The sequence below is a fragment of the Hesperophylax consimilis genome, chromosome 26 (assembly GCF_061612785.1).
Source record: "Hesperophylax consimilis isolate HC1 chromosome 26, BYU_Hcon_1.0, whole genome shotgun sequence".
NCBI lineage: Eukaryota > Metazoa > Arthropoda > Insecta > Trichoptera > Limnephilidae > Hesperophylax > Hesperophylax consimilis.
The window spans coordinates 15,238,362-15,261,164 of NC_142861.1; the positions used below are offsets into that span (position 1 = coordinate 15,238,362).

At 35.6% G+C, this 22,803-nt stretch overlaps 1 protein-coding gene across 3 annotated transcripts; it reads right to left on the minus strand.

Moving 5' to 3' along the window:
- Positions 1-5,046: 5,046 nt before the first annotated feature.
- On the minus strand, positions 5,047-21,900 carry LOC149411178 (uncharacterized). Of its 3 annotated transcripts, XM_089647336.1 has the most exons (7): positions 21,773-21,863; positions 20,713-20,883; positions 11,119-11,324; positions 9,710-9,810; positions 9,318-9,612; positions 7,013-7,113; positions 5,047-6,911 (listed from the first exon to the last, which is right to left on the minus strand). In XM_089647336.1, exons 3-7 carry the CDS (start codon positions 11,194-11,196, stop codon positions 6,578-6,580), a joined length of 909 nt encoding a protein of 302 aa, XP_089503462.1. In that variant the 5' UTR covers positions 11,197-11,324; positions 20,713-20,883; positions 21,773-21,863; the 3' UTR covers positions 5,047-6,577. The 3 variants fall into 3 exon arrangements, with proteins under 3 accessions (XP_089503462.1, XP_089503463.1, XP_089503461.1); XM_089647337.1 differs by lacking the exons at positions 20,713-20,883; positions 21,773-21,863 and adding an exon at positions 19,682-20,615; XM_089647335.1 differs by lacking the exon at positions 20,713-20,883 and having other exon boundaries at positions 5,048-6,911; positions 21,773-21,900.
- Between the last annotated feature and the right edge of the window lie 903 nt (positions 21,901-22,803).

The following is a 22,803-nucleotide window of genomic DNA, read 5'->3' on the forward strand; positions in this document are numbered from 1 at the left end:
ATAGGTTAGGTTAGGTTGGATTATTATAGGTTAGGTTGGATTATTGTAGGTTAGGTTCGATTATTATAGGTTAGGTTCGATTATTATTAGGATATACGTTAGGTTAGGTAAGGTTGGATTATTATAGGTTAGGTTAGGTTGGATTATTATCGGTTAAGTTAGGTGTGTTGGTTTAGGTTAGGTTAGTTTAGGTTTGATTATTATAGGTTGGGTTACTATAGTTTAGGTTTAATAAAACAATCATTATAATAATACCTAAATTATTTCTAATTTAATTTATTAAGTAACATAAAAATATTTTATTTTTCGAGTTTGGCCAAAACAGTACCTAACTAGAATTTGCATTCTGAAATGATTCAAATTCTAGCTACTCGTATCAGGAATACCAACCAGAGAAAATGTCATCAACAGAAATCATTCCAGCTGTCATCCCATACAACGAAAGTGAATTTTCGATTCACGTAATTAAAAATTAAAATGCTAAAATTAAAAATATCCCAAATGCAGTCAGTTTCCTTTTATAGTAATTAAGGTAAATCAGAAGGTTTTATTTAAAAATATTTCATATAATCCTTGTCCAGTGATTCCGAATATTTACCTTAATTTTTTATCGGCAAAACCATGGTAGGCACCCCGATTCCGAGGAGTCCATGGTAATCCGTAGTCCGTGCAGAGCCGGGGCGTAGGTATGGTAGGCCCGTGTAGCGGCGCAGTGGATTAACGGCAGGGTGCGACGTGGGGGAACCGGCCATAGCGGCCGGCCGCCTCGGTAGGCAGCAAGCAGTCCAGGGCTCACAGGTTGGTCACTGTAGAACTGCCAATTGATGGCTGGCCTGAATTTCTTCCCGCTGTCAATTATATAAGGTGAAGAACATTCCCAAACATTCTAGTTGCTATGGCTATTAAAAATCGTCTTTGATTTGACTGCGTCCCTAATTCCCATGCAGAAATAATGCATAAATACTCCTGGCACTAATAAAAACAATCTTTGAAATTTTCATTTCGAGTATAAAAGGTACGAAAAAAAACATTATTTTTTATGTTCTTATGTAGATTGTTATCAAGTTTAATTTGTAAAATTCCATTTTATCCAACAGGTTTATAATGCCTAAGGGCGAAATAGCTATCACGCGTCAATACAATTACACAGCATCTACAAAGAAAACAACAAAAGCTGAAAAAATAAGCAACAAGATCCAGAAAGATGTAAAATTATACCAACTAAAAATAAGAATAAATGGTTTACGGAAAACAAATAATCATATCATGCCCAAAATAAGAATACGCAAGCACCCTTAAAAATATCTTAAACATCGAGTCAGTAATCACCGCGTACTATGGATACGTATACTCAATGATAAAATACGGAATAGTTTTTTTGGGAAACTCAGTAAACGCCAAAGATGTTTTTATCATCCAAAAGAGGTGCCCACGAAAATAACAAACTCTGTTCAACGGGATTCATGTAGACCAATTAAAAAAATCTCAATCTTCTGACAGTGACGGACATATATATCTATAATGGAGTTATGCCTGTTAGTTCGATCATCTCCAGAAAAGTTCCCACAAAAATACCCAACACATAAACACGCTACAAGGTTCACAGCAAACTTATTAATCCCAAAAGCAAACAAAACTATATTTCAAAGAGGACCACACTACATGACAATTAAAGTATATAACAACCTACCACGTAGCATCAAACAAATAACCGACATACTTAAATTTAAATCAACACTAACAAAATTTCTTTTAACAAATGTCACTTCACCTTAAATGAATACCTTACATAAATTAAATACATCTGTTTTTTTATTTTTTATTTACATACATTTGTTAACATGTAATTGTTGGGTTATGTAATATAATGTGTATTTGTTGGGTGAGCTGGAAGAAATAGGATGTAACCTATAAGCTATACCCTTTGTACTCTTTTTGTGCAATAAACATTTTTTTGAATTTGAAGAAAAAAAAAACTAGAGGATTGTGATCCATTAACCCAATGCTACCACTCCTGTAAATTCCATGGAAGAGTTGTATTCAAATCTCTTAATATGTTAAAACCTAGTGCAAATGCGATTCTATATTTAATTACTTTATTACTTTAATAAAAAATCTATTAAAATTTATTTTTGTTTTATTTATATACACTAGAAATTGATTAAAATTAATTATCGACATCTTATATTCCGCTAACGGTGACCGGATAAATCATCAAAATCATAATTCATCACATATTTCAAAAGTTATATAAAGTCATGGAAAGTGATGAAACAAAAACTTTATTAAGTGGCTTAGGTTAGGTTTAAAAAGAATCATTTTCATCGTTTCTAATGACTTTATATAACTTTTTAAAAGTGTGTTGAATTGTCATTGATTTATCATGGAACCGTTTGCTGAAGGGAATGTAAGTTGTTTTTTCAAAATAACTTTGATAATTAAATTTTACCACCTTTACAGAGTTAATAATTTTTCACATGCACCTCCCCATCCAATAATGGCATACTGAATTTATGACAGGACTAGCGCGTAATATACTTTTTTAAAATTATCTAACTTAAGGATATTTCTTAAGGCGATGCCATACGTAGTAATGCAAAATCATTTGTTTTTGGTTTGAAAATATGGTCGCCAAGAAATATTTCAGATGCTTTAATTAAATACTGTGAGTAGAATACATATTGGCCTTTGAAATAATCAAGTAGTTATTAGATATTTATATAAGCCCAGAAAAAAAATAATGTATAAGGCCTATGAAAACTGCTTTAAAGTTCAAAATATCCTACTTACGAACCCATTTTCGGTTATGATTTTATTGTATAATGTGGCAATGTGGCAAAAAGGCACTTTTTCGCCATGTTTTTTTCTTGCAAAAATTAAAACAGGTGTTGAGCGAGAATTTAAACCTTATCGCCATCTACGTAAGGGTTGTTATTGATAGCTGATCAATTGAAAATATTACATGACGTAGTGCATCGCCTTAATATTTCCATATTTCAAAGATCTTCTGTGGAGGTCTAAAACAAAGGCAAAAGAAATGGGCTTCAAATATGTCTGGTACAAAGACTGTAAAATAACTAACTAACCATGACGCCGTTTCTCGCAGGGGTAGGCAGAGAGGACGGATCGCCAAACAACTCGGTCTTGGCAGACACTTCTTGCCTTATTCACATTCATACATCGTCTCATACATACTCTTCTATTATTCTGACTCTTGACATGGCCCGACTCGAGTATCTGATTCACTTAATCGTGCCAAAATAATGATTAGGAAAAATGAAGGTGACTGGCAAATACACTACATTAAACATTCGGTTGACCTTAATAAATGGATTAGTTTCTTTGATTGAGAGCCCCACTCTTACCGGTCATTCACTGGGCCGATTCCCCCAATATTGGTGACTCATATCTTATATGCTTATTTTCGCACTGTGACAATAATCACCTCCTACACTTTCAATAGAAGGTTGAAACCCTCAGTGATGGCCACGGATTAGTGGAGCTCTCATTCAAGGGAAATAAACATTTTTTTGTGTAGTATAAATTATAAAATGGCTACTAACATTAATCTTGTATATGAAGAACAAGGTGATCAAATCAACCCTCTTACTAAATCCAGAGATGTGCAAAATGGGTACCTAAAACCATTTGAAATGCAAAATGGAAATGGGTCAAAACTTTTCCATTTGAAAATGCAAAATGGTTTTTAGAAAAGCATTTCAAATGCAAAATACCTATTTTCAAAATGCATTGAAAATGCAAAATGGTTTCTCAGTTCAAACAATTAAACTAATTATAGAATTTTTAAACAATTTTATCATTTAATAATGGACATCAATGTAGAACCATCCATGTGATGATGGTAAATCCAAAAACACCACGACTACAGATTATGAAACCACAAAAAATTTGCGCGGGACTAATGTTGCCAACGTAAAAACATAGAAACTGCTATCTAACATTTAATATTACAGCGTCATGGCCCCGTGTTCAATATTTTTTGTAATGGTATCACTCAATTGCCAGGGCTCCTACCAGGGAGCAACTTGACAAATGTAAATTATCTCTCATAGCGAGGTTGAGGACCGACTGATATTTGGGACTTATGAAAAAAAGATGAGTGGAGATAGTAGGAAGAATGTTGCAAAAAAGCATTTAAAATGGAAAATGCATTGAGAAAAGCATTTAAAATGCAAAATGGAAAATACCCATTTTGCATTTCCATTTGAAATGGATTTATTTGAAATAATCTGAGATGTGCTTTACTACATCAGATGTCAAAATTTGCAAATATCTTACAGCAGAGGTAAAAAAACACTACTTTTATGCACCAAAATATAAGATCAATTAATAAAAACTTTAATGAACTCCAGATACAGCTTAACTACCTAAATATAGACTTTGATATAATTATTCTCATGGAATGTTGGCTGTCAAATATTTATACTCCAAAATTAATAAATCATCTCTTCCTTCAATTCGACAAAACATGATAGCCAGAACGATGGAGTCGTGGTATACACAAAAAATGATCTAAACTCCATTCTAACGGAAATATACATTATTGACGCGAAATGTATGCAAATAACATACAATAATGATACTTACCTCAAATTACTACATTGTGTCAGACTTCAGACTCCCAAGGAGGATATTGTGTTTCCACCTATGACGGCAGAATAACACCCATGTGAACACCTCGGCACAGGTTCTCCTAGTGAGGTGTTCACATAACATTACTATCTAAGCTTCAATCATGTATATACTGTTGCATATCACATTTCGTTCTACTACCATGTTATATATATATGGAACTTCTATCTGTATTACTTGCACCCAATGTCAATATGTATACCTATAAACTGTATGTATAAGTGAATAGATAAATAAATAATAATTCTAAAACTACTTACAAATTATTCCATTACCTATGTACTAGTATTTAGACCAGTGCTTCCCAGCCTTCTTTATACCATGCCCCACCGTAGTCTGTTCAAAAGTCAGATGCCGCAGCGGCATCTTTTTTAATTAAACAGCAGGTAAATTTTCAAATCATATTGTAATATATTTGTAAACATATAAGCCCCTAATGAAATTAAATAAAACCTATTTTAATACACATATTATAACTGAACTTATTACAAAACACAAATTGAAAATGTAATTAATTAGAATTAAAAAAAAGTGACAATTGAAATTTAGTACAAACACACACATATCTTGATGCCTAATTCATTATTAAATTCAGTTACTCTTGCTACAAAGAAATTTTATGTCCGGATCTAAGTTAATTTCAGTCTTAGGCTAGCTTTAGACTTGTAAGTTTTTTCGTAAATTTACGACTTCTAGCCAATGGGCATATTGCATTTTAAAAATCCAATATGCCCATTGGCTAGAAGTCGTAAATTTACGAAAAAACTTACAAGTCTAAAGCTAGCCTTAGGTCACCTCTATTAGTTACATCCAATCGATGAGTAAATCGCTTATGGCGCTACTAAAACCACATTCCACCAATTAAGATGACGGAAAGGATAATAATAATTTTCGTTAAGTTTAAATAGAAAATAGATTTGTTAATGTTGTTCGTTTTCCAAATTTTTCCTTTTAAGATTTTGAAATAAAATACCCGAATTAATATGAGTACATACTATGTTTTGCCCTCAAATATGCTTCAAAACGACCTCGTTTCATTGGTAAAGGATTTCTCATACAGCAGACAAAAGGTTTCAAGTTTCTGTGTTTTTAGATAATTATTGAAATTGTAGCGGGTTTCATTTTATTTTATGTACAATTTGGCGTATATTTCAATTTTGTACATCTCAGGCATTTTTTTGTATGACCGATGAGTATTCCCCTTTATATGTGGAATGCCTACGTGTCTCATCTCTGTAGCATGATGCCCCACCTTTGAGGCATTATGCCCCACCGTGGGAAACACTGATTTAGACATAACCCACGAAAAACTGCAAGACTTTTTGCTTCCTTAACATAAAGAAATTTGAAAATATAATAAATATTGTTTTATGCTGTTGATAAATTTGTCTTAAGAAACCTCAAATCGTTGCAGCTTCTCGTAGGATAGCCATGGACTGTACTATTAATACTAACACTTTTTAACATATAATCTGGTAACATTTTATTTTTTAACTTGTATATAAATACTAGGGTATTATAAACCAAACGTTACCACCAAAGATATTAGAAGAACGAGATATGCTATGTTGGTCGCCGGACCGTAGCCGGAGTACTACCTAATTAGGGTACTTTGAACGGTATCGGGACGTGTACGTACAGAAATCTGTTCTATGTATTAGTGCGGATACCTTAGCATAAGCGAAGGTTTGCAGTAGTATTGGTGAACAAAACCGGCGACACTCGGCCAAACAATTCCACACAGTATGAACTGCTCATAGCACATCTCGTTCTTCTAATATCTTTGGTTACCACACACTTGGAATAATTGATATTATAATTTTTTAGAAAATCTGTGTACAATTTACACTGGAATGTCATATTTTTTGCCGCGAAGAATGAATTAAATGGAAATATATCATATTTTTACAAATATCTGAGTTTGCTATTGCTGCGGCTGCTGCTGCTGCTGCTGCGGCTGCGGCTGCTGCTGCTGCTGCGGCTGCTGCTGCTGCTGCGGCTGCGGCTGCTGCTGCTGCTGCTGCTGCGGCTGCTGCTGCTGCTGCTGCTGCTGTTGTTGTTCTTTTCTTTTTTGACGTTTTTTTTCTAGTTCTTTTTGAATTTTACAAATTTTCTCATCTAGGAGATGATAGTATTCGGAACGAGTTCCAGCTCTCTCGTACACATCGCCTTCCACTGTTCGAACATAAGCTACCAAATTGCGCATTCGTTTATCTAGCATCTCTGTTGGATCTGCTGTAGGAAATATCGCTTGAACTCTGTAAAAGTATCAAACGCATGTATGTTATAAGAATATGCAAACTAAATCATGTGTACAATATACGCAAAACACCAATAGTGGAGATAGAATGCTACTTACAATTTGTGAATTACATGATTTCTTAAATCAGAGGTAATAGATTGGTGCCATTCTTTACTTCCCGACACAGGAGTTGCTGTCACCTGGTCTCCTCTCTGCAACTGTGGGACAAACAATCATATTCATTACTAATGCAAGCAAAACATTCACACTACTCGTACAGTACCGTATTGGATTCCAAAATTGACAAAATATACATTTTGTAAAGGGAAAGAGATTTTCCAAAAATGGGGTTAACACGTTCCCGGACGAGCATGCTATAGCATTCGCATTGGATAGTTTAATTATGTCGTGGATGCTATAGCATTCGCATTGGATAGTTTAATTATGTCGTGGATGCTATAGCATTCGCATTGGATAGTTTAATTATGTCGTGGATGCTATAGCATTCGCATTGGATAGTTTAATTATGTCGTGGATGCTATAGCATTCGCATTGGATAGTTTAATTATGTCGTGGATGCTATAGCATTCGCATTGGATAGTTTAATTATGTCGTGGATGCTATAGCATTCGCATTGGATAGTTTAATTATGTCGTGGATGCTATAGCATTCGCATTGGATAGTTTAATTATGTCGTGGATGCTATAGCATTCGCATTGGATAGTTTAATTATGTCGTGGATGCTATAGCATTCGCATTGGATAGTTTAATTATGTCGTGGATGCTATAGCATTCGCATTGGATAGTTTAATTATGTCGTGGATGCTATAGCATTCGCATTGGATAGTTTAATTATGTCGTAGATGCTATAGCATTCGCATTGGATAGTTTAATTATGTCGTGGATGCTATAGCATTCGAAGTTTATTGAGTTTTTTTGTCAGATATGCTTGAGCAGTTGCTTTATCCTTATAAAATATAGGTAGTCTATTTCTTACTGTCACTGCTGACACAACCACAGATCGCTTACTGTCACATGAGACCTTTTCTGCACACAAAGATAAAACAGTGTTTACCCCTTCCCCTACAGCTCGCCCGGCGTACCCCGCGTGGTGGCGTATGCTATAGCATGCGTCAAATGTATTGAGATACGTCTGCTAGAGCATTCGCGTTGCACTTGATGCTGTTGGTTGGTACGTATCATGACGGAAATGAGAGCAATCGCAAAAATCTAATACAAAAAAATAGTGCCAAAGTAGGGTGTTCACTGCCCGTGAACGTGTTAAGAAAACAGATATCGACCCCTCCTAAGTAAACTGGTTCCATGATAACTCAACACAGTGACAATTCAACACACCTTTAAAAATTGATATAAAGTTATTAGAAACGAGGAAAAAAAAATAAAATTTAAACCTAACCTACATAACCCAGTTAATAATTTTTTTTGTTTCATCACTTTCCATGTCTCTATATAACTTTTTAAAGATGTGATGAATTATCATTTTGATGATTTATCCGGTCACCAAGTAAACTAATGGAAATTTTGAGTTTTTAATATCTAGTTTAGATACTATACAAATTTTATGTGGGAATAAACAAAAAAGATATGTAAACAGGTTTTTTTACACTGTCATTTACTGTAACTCCTTTGTGCTGTATGGCCAAAAAAAACTGTTCACTTGGGAGGGGTCAATATGTAGTGGAAAATAGTAGGTGGCAAAAAAGTGATGCAGTAGAACCCCGTTAAATTGAAATAGAAAACTCAAAATTTTCGCAAAAAAACAACCAAAGGGTTTTTTAATTTGAAATTTGTTATTTAGTAATTCGAAATTTATTTTTGTCTGCTCACTAAAATTTGTTTGTGTAATTTGAAGAAATACGATTTTTGCAAAAATAAATCTTATAATTTCGTAAATCTGAATCCGACAGACAGCTGTTGCGTAAAATGTCTTTTTACGTTGTAAAATTTAACATTTTATATCTAGTGTACATCTATTCTAAAATATTCTATGACTTACGTACTAGTATTTAGACTTCACAACATTGATTCATAACCCACGAAAAACTGCAAAAAAAAAAAAAACTGCTTCCTTAACATTTGAAGAAATTTGAAAAAATAATAAATACTGTTTTGTGTTGCCGATAAATTTGTCTTAGGAAGCCTAAAATCGTTGCAGCTTCTCGTAGGATAGCCATGGACTGTACTATTAATACTAACACTTTTTAAATATAATCTGGTAACATTTTATTTTTTAACTTATATATAAATACCAGGGAATACCTCTATAATATAGACCAAACGTTACCACACACTTAGAATAATTGGTATTATAATTTTTTAGAAAATCCGAATCAATTAACACTGGAATGTCATATTTTTTGCCGCGAATAATGAATTAAATGGAAATATATCATATTTTTACAAATATCTGAGCTTGCTGCTGCTGCTGCTGCTGCTGCTGCTGCTGCTGCTGCTGCTGCTGCTGCTGCTGGTGCTGCTGCAGCTGCTGCTGTTGTTGTTCTTTTCTTTTTTGCCGTTTTTCTTCTAGTTCTTTTTGAATTTTACAAATTTTCTCATCTAGGAGACGATAGTATTCGGAACGAGTTCCAGCTCTCTCGTACATATCGCCTTCCACTGTTCGAGCATAAGCCACCAAATTGTGCATTCGTTTATCTAGCATCGCTGTTGGATCTGGTGCAGGAAATATCGCTTGAACTCTGTAAAAGAAACGCATGTATGTTATAAGAATATGCAAACTAAATCATGTGTACAATATACGCAAAACACCAATAGTGTAGGTAGAATGCTACTTACAATTTGTGAACTACATGATTTCTTAAATCAGAGGTAATAGATTGGTGCCATTCTTTACTTCCCGACACAGGAGTTGCTGTCACCTGGCCTCCTCCCTGCAACTGTGGGACAAACAAACATATTCGTTACTAATGCAAGCAGAAAATTCACACTAAAGTACTGTATTGGATTCCAAAATTGAAAAAATATACATTTTGTAAAGGGATTTTTGAAAAGATTTTTCGAAAATGGGGTTAAGAAAACAGATATCGACTCTTCCTACGTAAACTAATGGCAATTTTGAGTTCTTAATGTATCTAGTTTAAGGCAATGCACTACGTAGTAATGCAAAATCACGTGTTTTCGGTTTGAAAATTTGGTCACCTAGAAATGTTTCCGATGCTTTAATTAAATAATGCGAGTAGAATACATCCTGGCCTTTGAGATAATCCAGTATTTTTTATCAGGAGATTTTTCAATGTGGATGAGTGTTTCAGGCTAATAATTATTGCTTATAAAATAATAGAAGTATAATTGTTTAATAATCGTAATTGTCCTAGATGTGACCGTATCCTTTTCTGATTTTTCTGTTTCAGATTTTCGTTTAGAAATCACTAATATTGTCTTCAATATTTAAGTAATAATAATATATCGTTTCGCCTACGAGTTGGAACTCTTTGTAAAACGAGTTTAAACAGAGTTGGATTGTTAAGTTCATCTCAATATTTGTGACGTACGCTGTTGGGGCTTCTCTATTGGCTGACAAATGTGCAAACTACATTATGGGACTTGAGGAATAACTTTGTGCTCTGTTTTATATTGTATGAAACATGTGTTTATATTATCTAGGCTTTCTAAGCGAGGCGGCGGAATTCGATGGAGAGTTGCATTATGAAATTACTCCTAAGTGGTGTTTTTGTTTAAATGAAATTAACTAGACAGGGCAAATCTAGTATAATACATCCATGGTTCATGCCAGTATAGTCACCATCATTAAATTTGTAGTGGTATGGGACTGTTGATTTTAACTAATCATTTTGATAACGAAATAATTAGTGGGGTGGATGATATTTATCTATTGGTAATAAGAAGTCAATAGACAACTTAGTTACAAAAGAGATACAATACGTTAAGTAAGTTAGATTGCACTACCATTCAGGGGTGAAATACTTTCTGAAATATCTAAGTTTAACTATGATGACCAGATATAACTGTGTCTGTTTGAGGAAGGCCGCCGTGAGTGGTGGAATGGCCTTGAGTATCTGCAGGACCTGCGCCTGATGGTCGGGGGAGGTGGGTGAGCGCAGGGTGACCATCACCTGCTGCAAGGCCTTTTGGTGCAGTGCGGGACCTCCCATACCCACACCAATTCCACTCACTCACCTGGACGGATTAGTATTGGAATTTCAAAATCGACATTATGCACAAACCTGCTGTGGATTGTTCTGCTGGAGAGGAGGTGAAGGGGGCGAGCAGGGACCCTCGGGAGCCGGCCCACGGCTGTTCATCCTTCTTCGCTGCCAAGGACTGTATGCAACGTTGGATGGAAAGGGAATCCTGAGGATTGGCCTGCTTGGTATCTGGCACAGTGCAGTGGTAACAAGTTTTTCTACGCTGATGCACTTTCAACATTCAACTACAAAGATATTTAAAAAAAACATAAATATTAATCTTTCGCCGTTAAAACATATCAAATTCAGAAAGTGTAATTGAGGATAATAATAAAAAATGATAAATTTTCGCTAAGTAAAACAATATAACATGTATAATGGGAAAGAGCCAATACTAACTTATTTTAATGATATGAATAGGCGCTCGACTTATATAAAAAAAACCTACATATTTCTCTTTGTAAAAACGCTCCTCAATTTGAAGTACCAATAATTTTAGTTTCAGTCGTTACTATTTTAATCTGCATTGCCAATATTTAAGATGGTCTGAAATTAATAATTTTAAGCTTTTACACCAGAAAAGGTAAGTAGGAAAAGATAAAAACATTATCTTTGGTGAATAAGTATAAAATAGTCCTAAGAAAGAGCTTTCAGATAATATATCGTCGCATTAATTCGTAGAATGCGTAACTCCCAAATGTAAAATTTTACAGGAGGCACAAAAAACCTCTTAGTGAAAAAAAATGAAAAAGGCTTATTCTTTTTATTTATGTTTCGAACATATAATATATTTGGAAATTTATTTTCAATCATTAAACTTTTGTAAGTTAAGGCTTTCTATTTCAAATCGGAGTTACGAAGTTTACGTAAAAACCGAGAATGGAGATACGCATTTTACAAAAGATACATACTTTTCTGCGAACAGTTTTATGAACAACCTAGCGGAAAATTTGGGAGATAGGAATTTTACATTTACAAAATAAAACACAACAATGTATGTGTATGTCGAGGCAGTCTATTTAGATGCATTTTAATGATTTTAATGATGCGGAATGTTATCGTTAAAGGAGTGGTAATCCTTTTCTAATGTCTGTTTTAAGTCTTGTAAATGCTGGTACTTTTCCTTCCTTAAGGGATTAAATCTGACTCTCAAGTGAAATCTTCGAACTCTGGAGATCATTACAGATTCGGCGACAGTTTTGTGCTGGGTGAGATCTACACTGACCGGGAGTAGTCGTGTCAGAGATGACCGTTAAGTGACGCTTGGAGTTGATGAAGGAGATTGTAGAAGAATTTGATCTGACATTGTCGATCACCCTTGTTGTCCTGTAGAAATAAAACTGATGTACTTACTAGGGTTTGCAAGACCCGGGCAAAGAGTAGCCATGACAGGAAACGTTGTGAAAGAGACTCCTCAGAGTGTGAAGATAGGTGGGAGAGACTTGAAAGTGGAACTGGTGAGCAAACATGTGCTTTAAGCGTAGAAACTCTTCATGCTCAGCATCACTTTGGAGTAAAGTGAACGCTTCATCTTGCCCGGCTGGTCGATCCCGAGGCGAGAAGAAAGGACGTCGATAGATGCGTGCGTTCCTGCGTACAATGCAGGACAATTGACCCTCCACCATCATCCCATGAAGCGGGTAATCTTAATGTTGTGACAACCTGGAGTCGCTTGGCAGTTGATGTTACTCATTTCGGTAGGAAATGTTTACTCACATTTATCGATTGCGGTCCAAGTAGATTTGCCGTGTGGCGGGAAATCGAGTCAGATAATGCAGCTTCGATTACACTGGTCGACATTTATTTTTTTAAGTGCAGTCCCTTAAGCATAGCTAATTTTTTTATGTGTATTTAGTATCCATAAACACGAAATGAAACAAAAAAAATTTTTTATTGGTCAGGTTTTTTTATTATTTAACAATGTTTTTTTACATAATTCTTCCATAGTATGACGGGTACTTACTTAACAAAATTTCAAAACTAATTCAATTTAATTTTTTTTGCTCCTGATTTGCGCTTGTGAGTATCTTGAGAGTCTCTCTGCAGGGTTCAGCAATAGTCTGCTAGCATAGATGGACTCCACTTTCCTTGGTTTCGCTTTTCCATAGCCGCAATGTCCTGGTGAAATCGTTCGCCGTGCTCGTCACTGACATCTCCCATATTTTCGGGGAAAAAATTCAAATGAGAGTGAAGGAAGTGTATTTTTAGTGACATGTTACATCCCATATTTTATAGGCCATGAGAATTTCAGACACAATGCTGATATAGTCTTCACTTTTATGACTTCTAAGAAAGTTCTCGACAACATTCTTGAAGGCTGACCAAGTGGCTAGCTCGACTGTTCTCAACACTGTTATAAAATTCGGATCAGTCAAGATCTCCCTTATTTGTGGTCCCACGAATATTCCCTCTTTGATTTTTGCGTCGCTGATCTTAGGAAACTTTTGCTGTAAGTAAATCATGCCATTTCCATCCTCAGACAAGCCTTTAAAAAATTTCATCAAACCCAATTTAATGTGTAAGGGTGGAAGTAAGATATTTTTAGATTTTACTAAGGGAGCATGTTGAACATTCTTCGTGCCAGGTTTAAGGTGCTTTCTAGTAGGTCAGTCCTTGGTCTTTCCTGTCTCTGTTGTCCCACTCGCACAGAAAACAGCTTGCAGTCCTAGTAGGAGCCCTATTACTTTTATATAACCACATATTTTCCATTCGTATTATACATATTTAATTTTTGTTAACAGCAGCTTCATGTTGTCATAGTTCTCTTTCATGTTTGTGAGATTCAAATGACATTCAAGCCTAGTTTTGCCACATTATAAAAAAAATCAATGATAACTCACGAATAAATATGAATTAATACACATTTTAGTAAAACTTAAAACCCATAAAAACCTGACGTGATAGAAAAAAACTAATCACATATCTGAAATCAGCGTGAAATTTCCTGTCAGATTTGGCTACTTTCGTTAAAGGGACAAAAAACGTGTTGACCAGTGTTATCAGACATTTGGAAGAAGTGTTTCGGGAAAGAGGCCCGCCCAAAGTAGTTCTCATGGACAATGGTACTGCATTTTGTTCCTACAGTGTTACAGATAAGTGTAAGAGATGGAATGTTCGTCAAAGATTTTGCGCGGCATACCGACCAGCTGGAAACGGTATAGTTGAACGACATCATCAAACAATAAAGAGAACTGCAGCCAGAAGTGGAAGCGATCCCCTGCAGGCAGTGTTTCGGTACAATCTTTGGCTGCAAAAAGTCAGGATGATCGAGGTATTGCGCTGTCTAGTATAGTTCACACTTCACACTCGTGGAGACACCCTTCTGCGCAAGTGAATATAGAAGAGGAAGTATTGACTGAGCTCTAAGTGGGCGATCTTCTTGCGGTTAAACCAGTAGATGGGAGATGCACATCGTGCATGGAAGGGTGACAGGACTTACTTCAGTCAACAACATCGAAGTAGATGGCATACTAAGACATGTGCTTGACCCGCGGAAGATGCCTGACAGAGAACGGACTGTGTCTGAGGAGAGACGAGATGGAATTGCCGCACGTTCCACCGTAAATATTTTGGGTTTGTTTGAAGAGGACAGTGAAGAACCGGATCCGGATATGCATCAGGAGGAGATCCAATTGCAAAGAGATGGTGACCTTGAAGAAGAGATAATCACAGAACAAGGATCTATTAGGTATTTACGAAACCGCAGAGGCACATAAAACAAGAGAGCTACGGCAGAGCGTCACACGGTGCAGAAGACGTCAGTTTAGACTACAGATACAAAACACTATTCGTGACTTCACAATTAAAATTAAGGTTATAAAATGTTCAAAATTGATTAATCAACTTATCTCAGTTAATTTCACGGTAAAACTATTACACCGTAAATAAATTTCCTCAGTCAAAAACACAACAAGCGTGCACGGCTCACCGGCCAATACTGAATTAAGGAGTTACGAAGTATTCGCGAGTAAAAATGGCACCATAATTTTACGCAGTTTTCTAATTTGTGTTTATCTAATAGTTTTACTAGTCGATGCGGGTCTAATTTTAACACCAGATGGCATTAAAAACGTATTTTCGAAAAATTTGGAGTTACGCAGTCTACGAATTAATGCGACGATATATCAACAATTTATCTCGTTCATAGGAAAAGTGCAACGAAACTGACACAATCATTTTTCTGCGAGTAAAGATTAATCTCGAGATCGATGCACTAACAACAACGGGATGCTTTATTTATAATGAATGCACGCATCTTCACTCTAAGCAACAACGATACACAATTACCGCACACATATACTAGTTCGACTACATCGTAATCATAAATAAACCACTCACATCGTAATGAAAAAGAAGAACCCATTTCGTCGTTGGCATAAATACACCACTCTCGTCGTTGGAGTTTTACTATTTTGACAGACCAGACGTTTTCGTTGAGACCAGGTTTAAAAATATTATTTTCAACGTAGCGATGAAGTTGCCGACAAAAGCAAAAACTATTCAATATTAAAATATTAAACTATTATGACGTTCGCATTTCTATTTATTGTTTATTTTAATCAATGGCATAAATAAACAACTCACTAGATTAATAACTTCGGCCTTTTGTAGGGAGAAATTTTGTCATGACAAGATTTGAGTCATAAACAAACCACTCAGCAAAGTAGAGGAAACAACAAAAAAAAACCGTGGCCATAGACAATATGATCTTCCCTAGGTAGGCACCTAGGGAAGGTCATATTGTGCCATTCATCAGCCTAAAATATTTTTTAAAAATAAATGTTAGAAATGTTAACAAATTCTCTCAGGACGACAAGGCTCCAACTCACAAAGTGAGGTCCTGCGAAAATGAGCTATAAGGTATCTTTCCTTACGGCACACTTTCTCAGGACGGCGCTTTGTAAGTTGAAAATCTGTAGTCCCGAGGCCGTCGTAAAAATAGCTTGAAATCATAGACATATGAATATTAGTAGACCTGCCCTAAGTGATTAAAAGCGTATTATTCCCCACTCCCCATACCGGTTCCATTGGAGCCGGCTGGGCTCGCGTATGGCTTCCCGTGAATCTTGAGAATGTGACGTCATCATTCTTGTTCGAACTAGCGTCGAACTATGGTCGAGGAATTTTATGAAATAACACGGCAAAATAGTGGCTTGTGATATGAAAACTTGTAAAAATAGATGTGAAAAAGAGAATAAACCCAATTGTCGTATTACATTCCATATGTAAGCATCATTTTAAGCTTATTCACGTCGTATAATATGAATCAGTTGTAGAAACATATACTATCACATCGAGCCAACATTGGTCGAATGTAGCGATTCTCAAGTGTGCATATCGTTGTTACTGGGAAGTAAATTATGAACACTTATAAAAGTGTCTTAACTAAATACGTAAACAAAATATTCGACTCTGAAAATAGAAGAATTTTTTTTTGCCGAATTTGGACTTCGCAAATTTGTTCATAATGTGGCGAGTAATTTGCGCTCCCATGTAAAAATGTCTATTCATTCAAAATCAGATTTTAGTTTTAAGAACTAAATGGTGATATTATAATGCGAGATGCCTATATACTGTCAGATTGATTTATTAACGAATCACAGTCAGCTTTACCCCCTTCGTTCTTCAACAGTTGATTTTACCACTCACCTTTAATTTCTAGTCTATATATTCATATGTCTGTGCTTGAAATTTGAATTCCTTTACTTTAAAAGGAAAAACATTTTCAAACAATGATTGTGCTTTTCTACGACAGTATTGAATGTTAACATTTCTCTGTTTATCAGAAAAATGAAAAACTTTGTTACATGTTGTGAAGTATTTTTATTTTATTTCACTAAGATAACAGAAACAGGAAACACAAATAAATTTATAAGCACAAAACACATTTTAAATGGCATACCAAGACTGCGAATGAATCTTTTTCTGGTTTAAATATTCATTTGGGTCGCTAATATTGTTAAAAATGATTAAATATTTCAATTTGAGGTTTTAGTTATAAAGTTAATTCAAAAATAATATGGATAGCACAGAAACAGGAAATGCTTGGATAAATAAGCACAAAACACATTTCAAATGTATACCAAGACTGCAACTAAATCGTTTTCTGGTTTAAATATTTATTTGAGTCGCTAATATTGTTTTAAATGATTAAATATTTCAATTTGACGTTTTAGTCATAAAATTATTCCAAAATTAATATGATTACAGAATTTATGAGCACAAAATACATTTTATATGTGTATGAGGCTGCAACTAAATCTTTTTCTGTTTTAAATATTCATTTTAGAGTTGCTAATATTGTTTTAAATGATTAAATATTTCAAATTGAGGTTTTAGTCCTAAAGTTAATCCAAAAATAAGATAAATAGCACAGAAACAGGAAATGCTAGGATATACAGGGTGTATCGGCACGTACCTGACAAACTTTAACCAGCTATTCCTTAGCATATTTGGAGTAAAAAATCTTATGTGCACTTTGCTGTCCGGTAACGTTTTTTTTTAATAAAAAATTTATTATTCATATTTTCACCACATGTCACCACTGTTTTATCCTTTGTCAAAGTTTGAAAACCCATCTGGCAATATTTTATTCGAATTTCGTTGAATAATGTACGTGTGTATCTATATTGGCGCACTTTTACAATCACAACGAAATGGCACGGCACCATTCGTCTCATTTTTAACTATTATTATTTAGTGTGTGCGAAAGAGCGAAGACGCTTTTCGACATACTTGCTAATAACAGCTGTTGAACACGAAAAGCAATGCCAATGACAGTGATGGAGTGTGGAAATTTTTAATTTTTTTGTTTTTAATTGAAAAAAAAATGCTACCGGACAGCAAAATTGCCCATAACATTTTTTACTCCAAATGTGCTAAGGAATAGCTGGTTAAAGTTTGTCGGGTTAGTGCCGATACACCCTGTATAAGCACAAAACACATTTCAAATGTGTACCCAAGACGATAAAGAACACAGAACAAGAAATACAAGAATATTTAGAAACAACATACATTTTAAAGGAGATGTTGAAAGACATTCATTAGGACGTTGAGTAAGTAATAAAAAAAATCAATATACCATAATTTTGACAACCATTTCTTTATATATTTTAAACGACGTAGGATGGCCATTATCCTCATTGAGTCTGGTCTATTATACGGTCTTGTGTCTTTGCCACAATTTTTTTTATTGATATCTGCACACCAAGCAACAGATGACAGTGAATTTAATAATTGCATCGACCAATTTTTGTTTTGTGTCCTACAATTAATTCAATCAAAATACACATATTTGGCAATAGTTTCGTTAATTAAGGAGACAAGATGTAAATTTTCACAATTATGATTAAGTACACACTCAACAACAGAATGAATTTCCAGAGCATTGATAGAGAAGTTTTTAGTCGGGTAATTAAGGCAGTCTCTCTGTAATGTAACACTGTATTCAAGCGATAAAATGTAAGAATTCATAGGATCATATGGATCACCAATGCAAGATGATTTACAATATTTCACTAAATATTTCAAGCCAATGATTACATTATTCAAAACAAAAGGAATAAAATAATGATTATCAAACAAGAAACTAAAAATATTCTTACACAAGGATGCATCGTTTTTCCATGTGGCGACTGAATTACTGCCGCTGGATCCTACAGGAACCAGGAAGGAAAGGAATTAAAGATCTGCATAATTGATGAAGAAATTTTAGAATATTTTTAAGTAACATAGAACAGATGTTTACCTTCGTAATCTTCTTGACCTTTTAGTAGAAGGAACCACACCGCTGGTACATGGGATGATATTACGTTCTGGAATAAACATATTTATTGCTTTAACTAAATTTTGTGTACTAATATAAGAATATTATTCCTTTTCAAGTAACATAGAGCAGATGTTTACCTTCATAATCTTCCTTAATCCTTTTGGAAGAAGAATTTAAATGTTGAAAGACGTAATCATGGTCTTTGGTGACATCACACCGTCCTGTAACGTAGTGTGGACTGTCTGTCAGTACAGTCCTTCACACAACAGAGCTTGATAATTTTATCTTCAGGCATTTTCACACAACAACAACTCATGAATTCACGACAATTCACGTCCATCTGACTGAATCTGTCAGATGGACGCTACAATGGCGTCGCATGGCCTCTCTTTCTGTTACACGGGTCTTATGCTGGAGAGAGTGAGAGACCAAACCACGACGGCTTTTCATTGCATAGTTTCCGGAAGACGTCATGAAAAAACCAAAAAGTTATACCCCCCTGATCAATAGGAAATGGTAAATCCAAAAATAAGGAAAATCCCTGATTTCTGACGAAGCGTAAAACATCGCGAAAAAGATTTACGTTTAGCCAAAACAAATATTCACATAACGGTTGGTGAAGTATCAAAGTAAATATGGCGTGTATACATTTTAAATGAGAAGGAAAATTATATGTAGCGGTTACGTCACCGCTCCAAGGGTCATCATATCATAACCAGACTGCACGAGTTAAAAAGCTGAGACAGCAATCAGTCTTATGAAACTTCAATTAAAATATAGGTACCGCAATACAATACGATCTGCAGCCTGACGTGACGTGTTACCTCGACTTACCAGTAACTCCGTCTCGAAAATGGGTGATTGGTAGAGACACGACAGAGCAGCAAGCACCATACCATCTCATAAAAAGGAAGGAGAAAAAACGGTTACCATAGACCGTATGAAACCAGCATACATTATCGAGGAAGAGAAATCAGCTAAAATACCTTCAACAACGCCATCAGCTGAGTCAGACCCAGATAAGAATACAGCGATAAGAATAACGAATCAAGAATCTAGTTCAAGAATAACAAATTTTAATAATCAAATATTAAAACACAAACAGAAATATTGTTATGAATAACAATACGATTGCATAAGCGAAACCCGAAACGATCGAGGGTGATAAATAATAAAACAAATCGCTGACCAACACAATGACAGTTCATTAACCAGCAATACGACACATTCAACGCAAACATCAGAGCAAGAGCTAAATAATGCACACAGCTATTTTAAACAAAGCGCAAAAGTAGGGCACAGACAGGATGATTCCGTCAGCAAAATTTTAAATTGAAAAATAAAATTATTTCGAAACAATCGTATTATAAAAGAACCTACAAGTCGACAAATACTTCAGTTGACAATCAGTGCACCTTCATCATGGGATAAGCATCAAGCAAAGAAGAAGTCATCATTGCCCAGGCAGGAGACGTCCATGTGGAAACAAACCGATTGCAATGGGCAACTCTCAGCATACTATCTGCAGCAGTCCTACTTGCTGGGATATTCTACATTTGGAGGAGATGCAGGAAGCATTACAGAAGTCAAGCATTGGAGGAACTGAGGGTCAGCGGCGGACCAGCGCAAGGGTATTCCAGAGGACATCCTACCGAATGGTGAGGTTCCACCTCACTGGGGGCGAACCCCGTAGCGGTTACGTCACCGCTCCTAGGGTCATCATATCATTAAGTACATGATCATTCCACATCGTTCCACTCAACAAGTTCGCGACATCATCCCACTCGAGAAGTCCGACTCGGCGTAACGGAGGAATCGGCCATTATGGCCGGTTCCCCCCGCGTCACGCTTCGATCCTTCTTCACCTCAACGCCCTGGCCCAGGCTATCATTCCTGGCCAGCGCTAACCTCACGCGCCTAGACCCTGCGCCAGCTCATCGCCGTCTGCGCCTCGGCTCCGCGACCAACGTCGCCAGCCTGCGACTCCCACTCATCTGCCGACCAGGTCCATCGCACCTTCGGCTACCTCGTTCACGCTGAAAGTTAAGTTAGGTGTGTTGGGTTAGGTTAGGATATAGGTTAGGTTAGGTTGGATTATTATGGGTTAGGTTAGGATATAGGTTAGGTTAGGATTTAGGTAAGGTTAGTTTAGGTTGATTATTATAGGTTAGGTTACTATAGTTTAGGTTAAATAAAACAATAATTATAATAATACCTAAATATAAATAATTTAAGTTTTTTAAGTTTAACATAAAAATATTTTATTTTTCGAGTTTGGCCAAAACAGTACCTAACTAGAATTTGCATTCTGAAATGATTCAAATTCTAGCTACTCGTATCAGGAATACCAACCAGAGAAAATGTCATCAACAGAAATCATTCCAGCTGTCATCCCATACAACGAAAGTGAATTTTCGATTTACGTAATTAAAAATTAAAATGCTAAAATTAAAAATATCCCAAATGCAGTCAGATTCCTTTTATAGTAATTAAGGTAAATCAGAAGGTTTTATTTAAAAATATTTCATATAATCCTTGTCCAGCGATTCCGAATATTTACCCAAAGGTGGTACATTTCAAAGGGAATATTTCTTAACGAAATAAAATGTCTGGGCGTTGCTGATGAAATAAGTTGAACACGGCGTAGATATGAGTTAGCGAAGATAGTTTTAAAATCTACATCGTAGAGCCTCTTATGAAGAACAGATGAATTTATTTTTAAGAAGTCGTTGTCCTTGATCAGTGAAAATCACCATTTTGAAGTTAGTCGTAGTATGTTGTACAAGCGTCAAATTAAATTAGGTATAAGTTTCATATCGTAATCTTTGGATTATAATGACTAACATTTTAATTCGAAGGTTTCTTCATCTAGTTTATTAAAACTAGATGAAACTTCATAATGCCAAGCATAAATAAACAACTCACCCGGGCTGTCTCTTTTGGCAGGTCCAGTGTCCAGCACATTAATCATAACATAAACAAACAACTCTCGTCCACCAAGTCCTGTCAATCCCCTGTTCATAAATAAACCACAAATCACTCTCTGTTTACTTACTTACAGTGTTGCCAACGGATCTAGGCCTAATGTCGCCGTTTTTCAAACATTGAGTAGCCTAATGTAGCCGAATTTCAGTTGCAGTAATTCTAATGAACTCGCATAAATTCTGCCCACATATTCCCCACAAATATTCTACGTGAGCTTGATTCCCCCTTTTATTATTCGAAATCCATGGGGGGGGGGGTTGTTACAGAACTTCGCTGAAAAAACATTCCGCACAGCCAAAAACATCAAAATATTATTTCAAATACCGGTGTATTTTTGTTTAAAAGGTAAGTTCAAGAGGTTTTTGTTATGTCTTTTTTAAAATTATTATTTTGTGATTTAGCTGATTTCAATAACTTGTCTCTGAAGTAGCCTAATAGGCGACCAGTCGTCTTTTGGATTTTTTCGTCGCAGATTCTCGTTCTGAGTAGCCTAAATGGCGATAAATCGCCTTCGTTGGTAACACTGCTTACTTACTCTGTTTACACGGCGCCATTACGGCGCGGCGCGGCAGCTGTTTGTAGTTTCCCTGTTGGCCGACAGAGCGCACCTCTGGCGGCATAATAGCGAACCAAATTAGTGTGGCGCCAATATTGAAATATGCAGCTAACAGTACATGAAGGATTGGAAAATTACAAATACTTTTGTTATCTATACATAGGTATATATATTAGTCCTTTAATAAATCTATAAAGTATCATAAATTCGAGAATGTTAAAGTTAGCAGCTGATGAGATTATGTGCAATAGGTCACCCACACACACAGAGTGGTTTATTTATGCCCACACTGATCGTTGACAAGTGAACAAATATGGCAGACAAAGATTTTTCCCAAGTCACAACAACATCATCAATGATCATCAAGGTTCCCTTTTTTTGCGCATGGCTGTTTGGACCATAGATAAATTGGAAA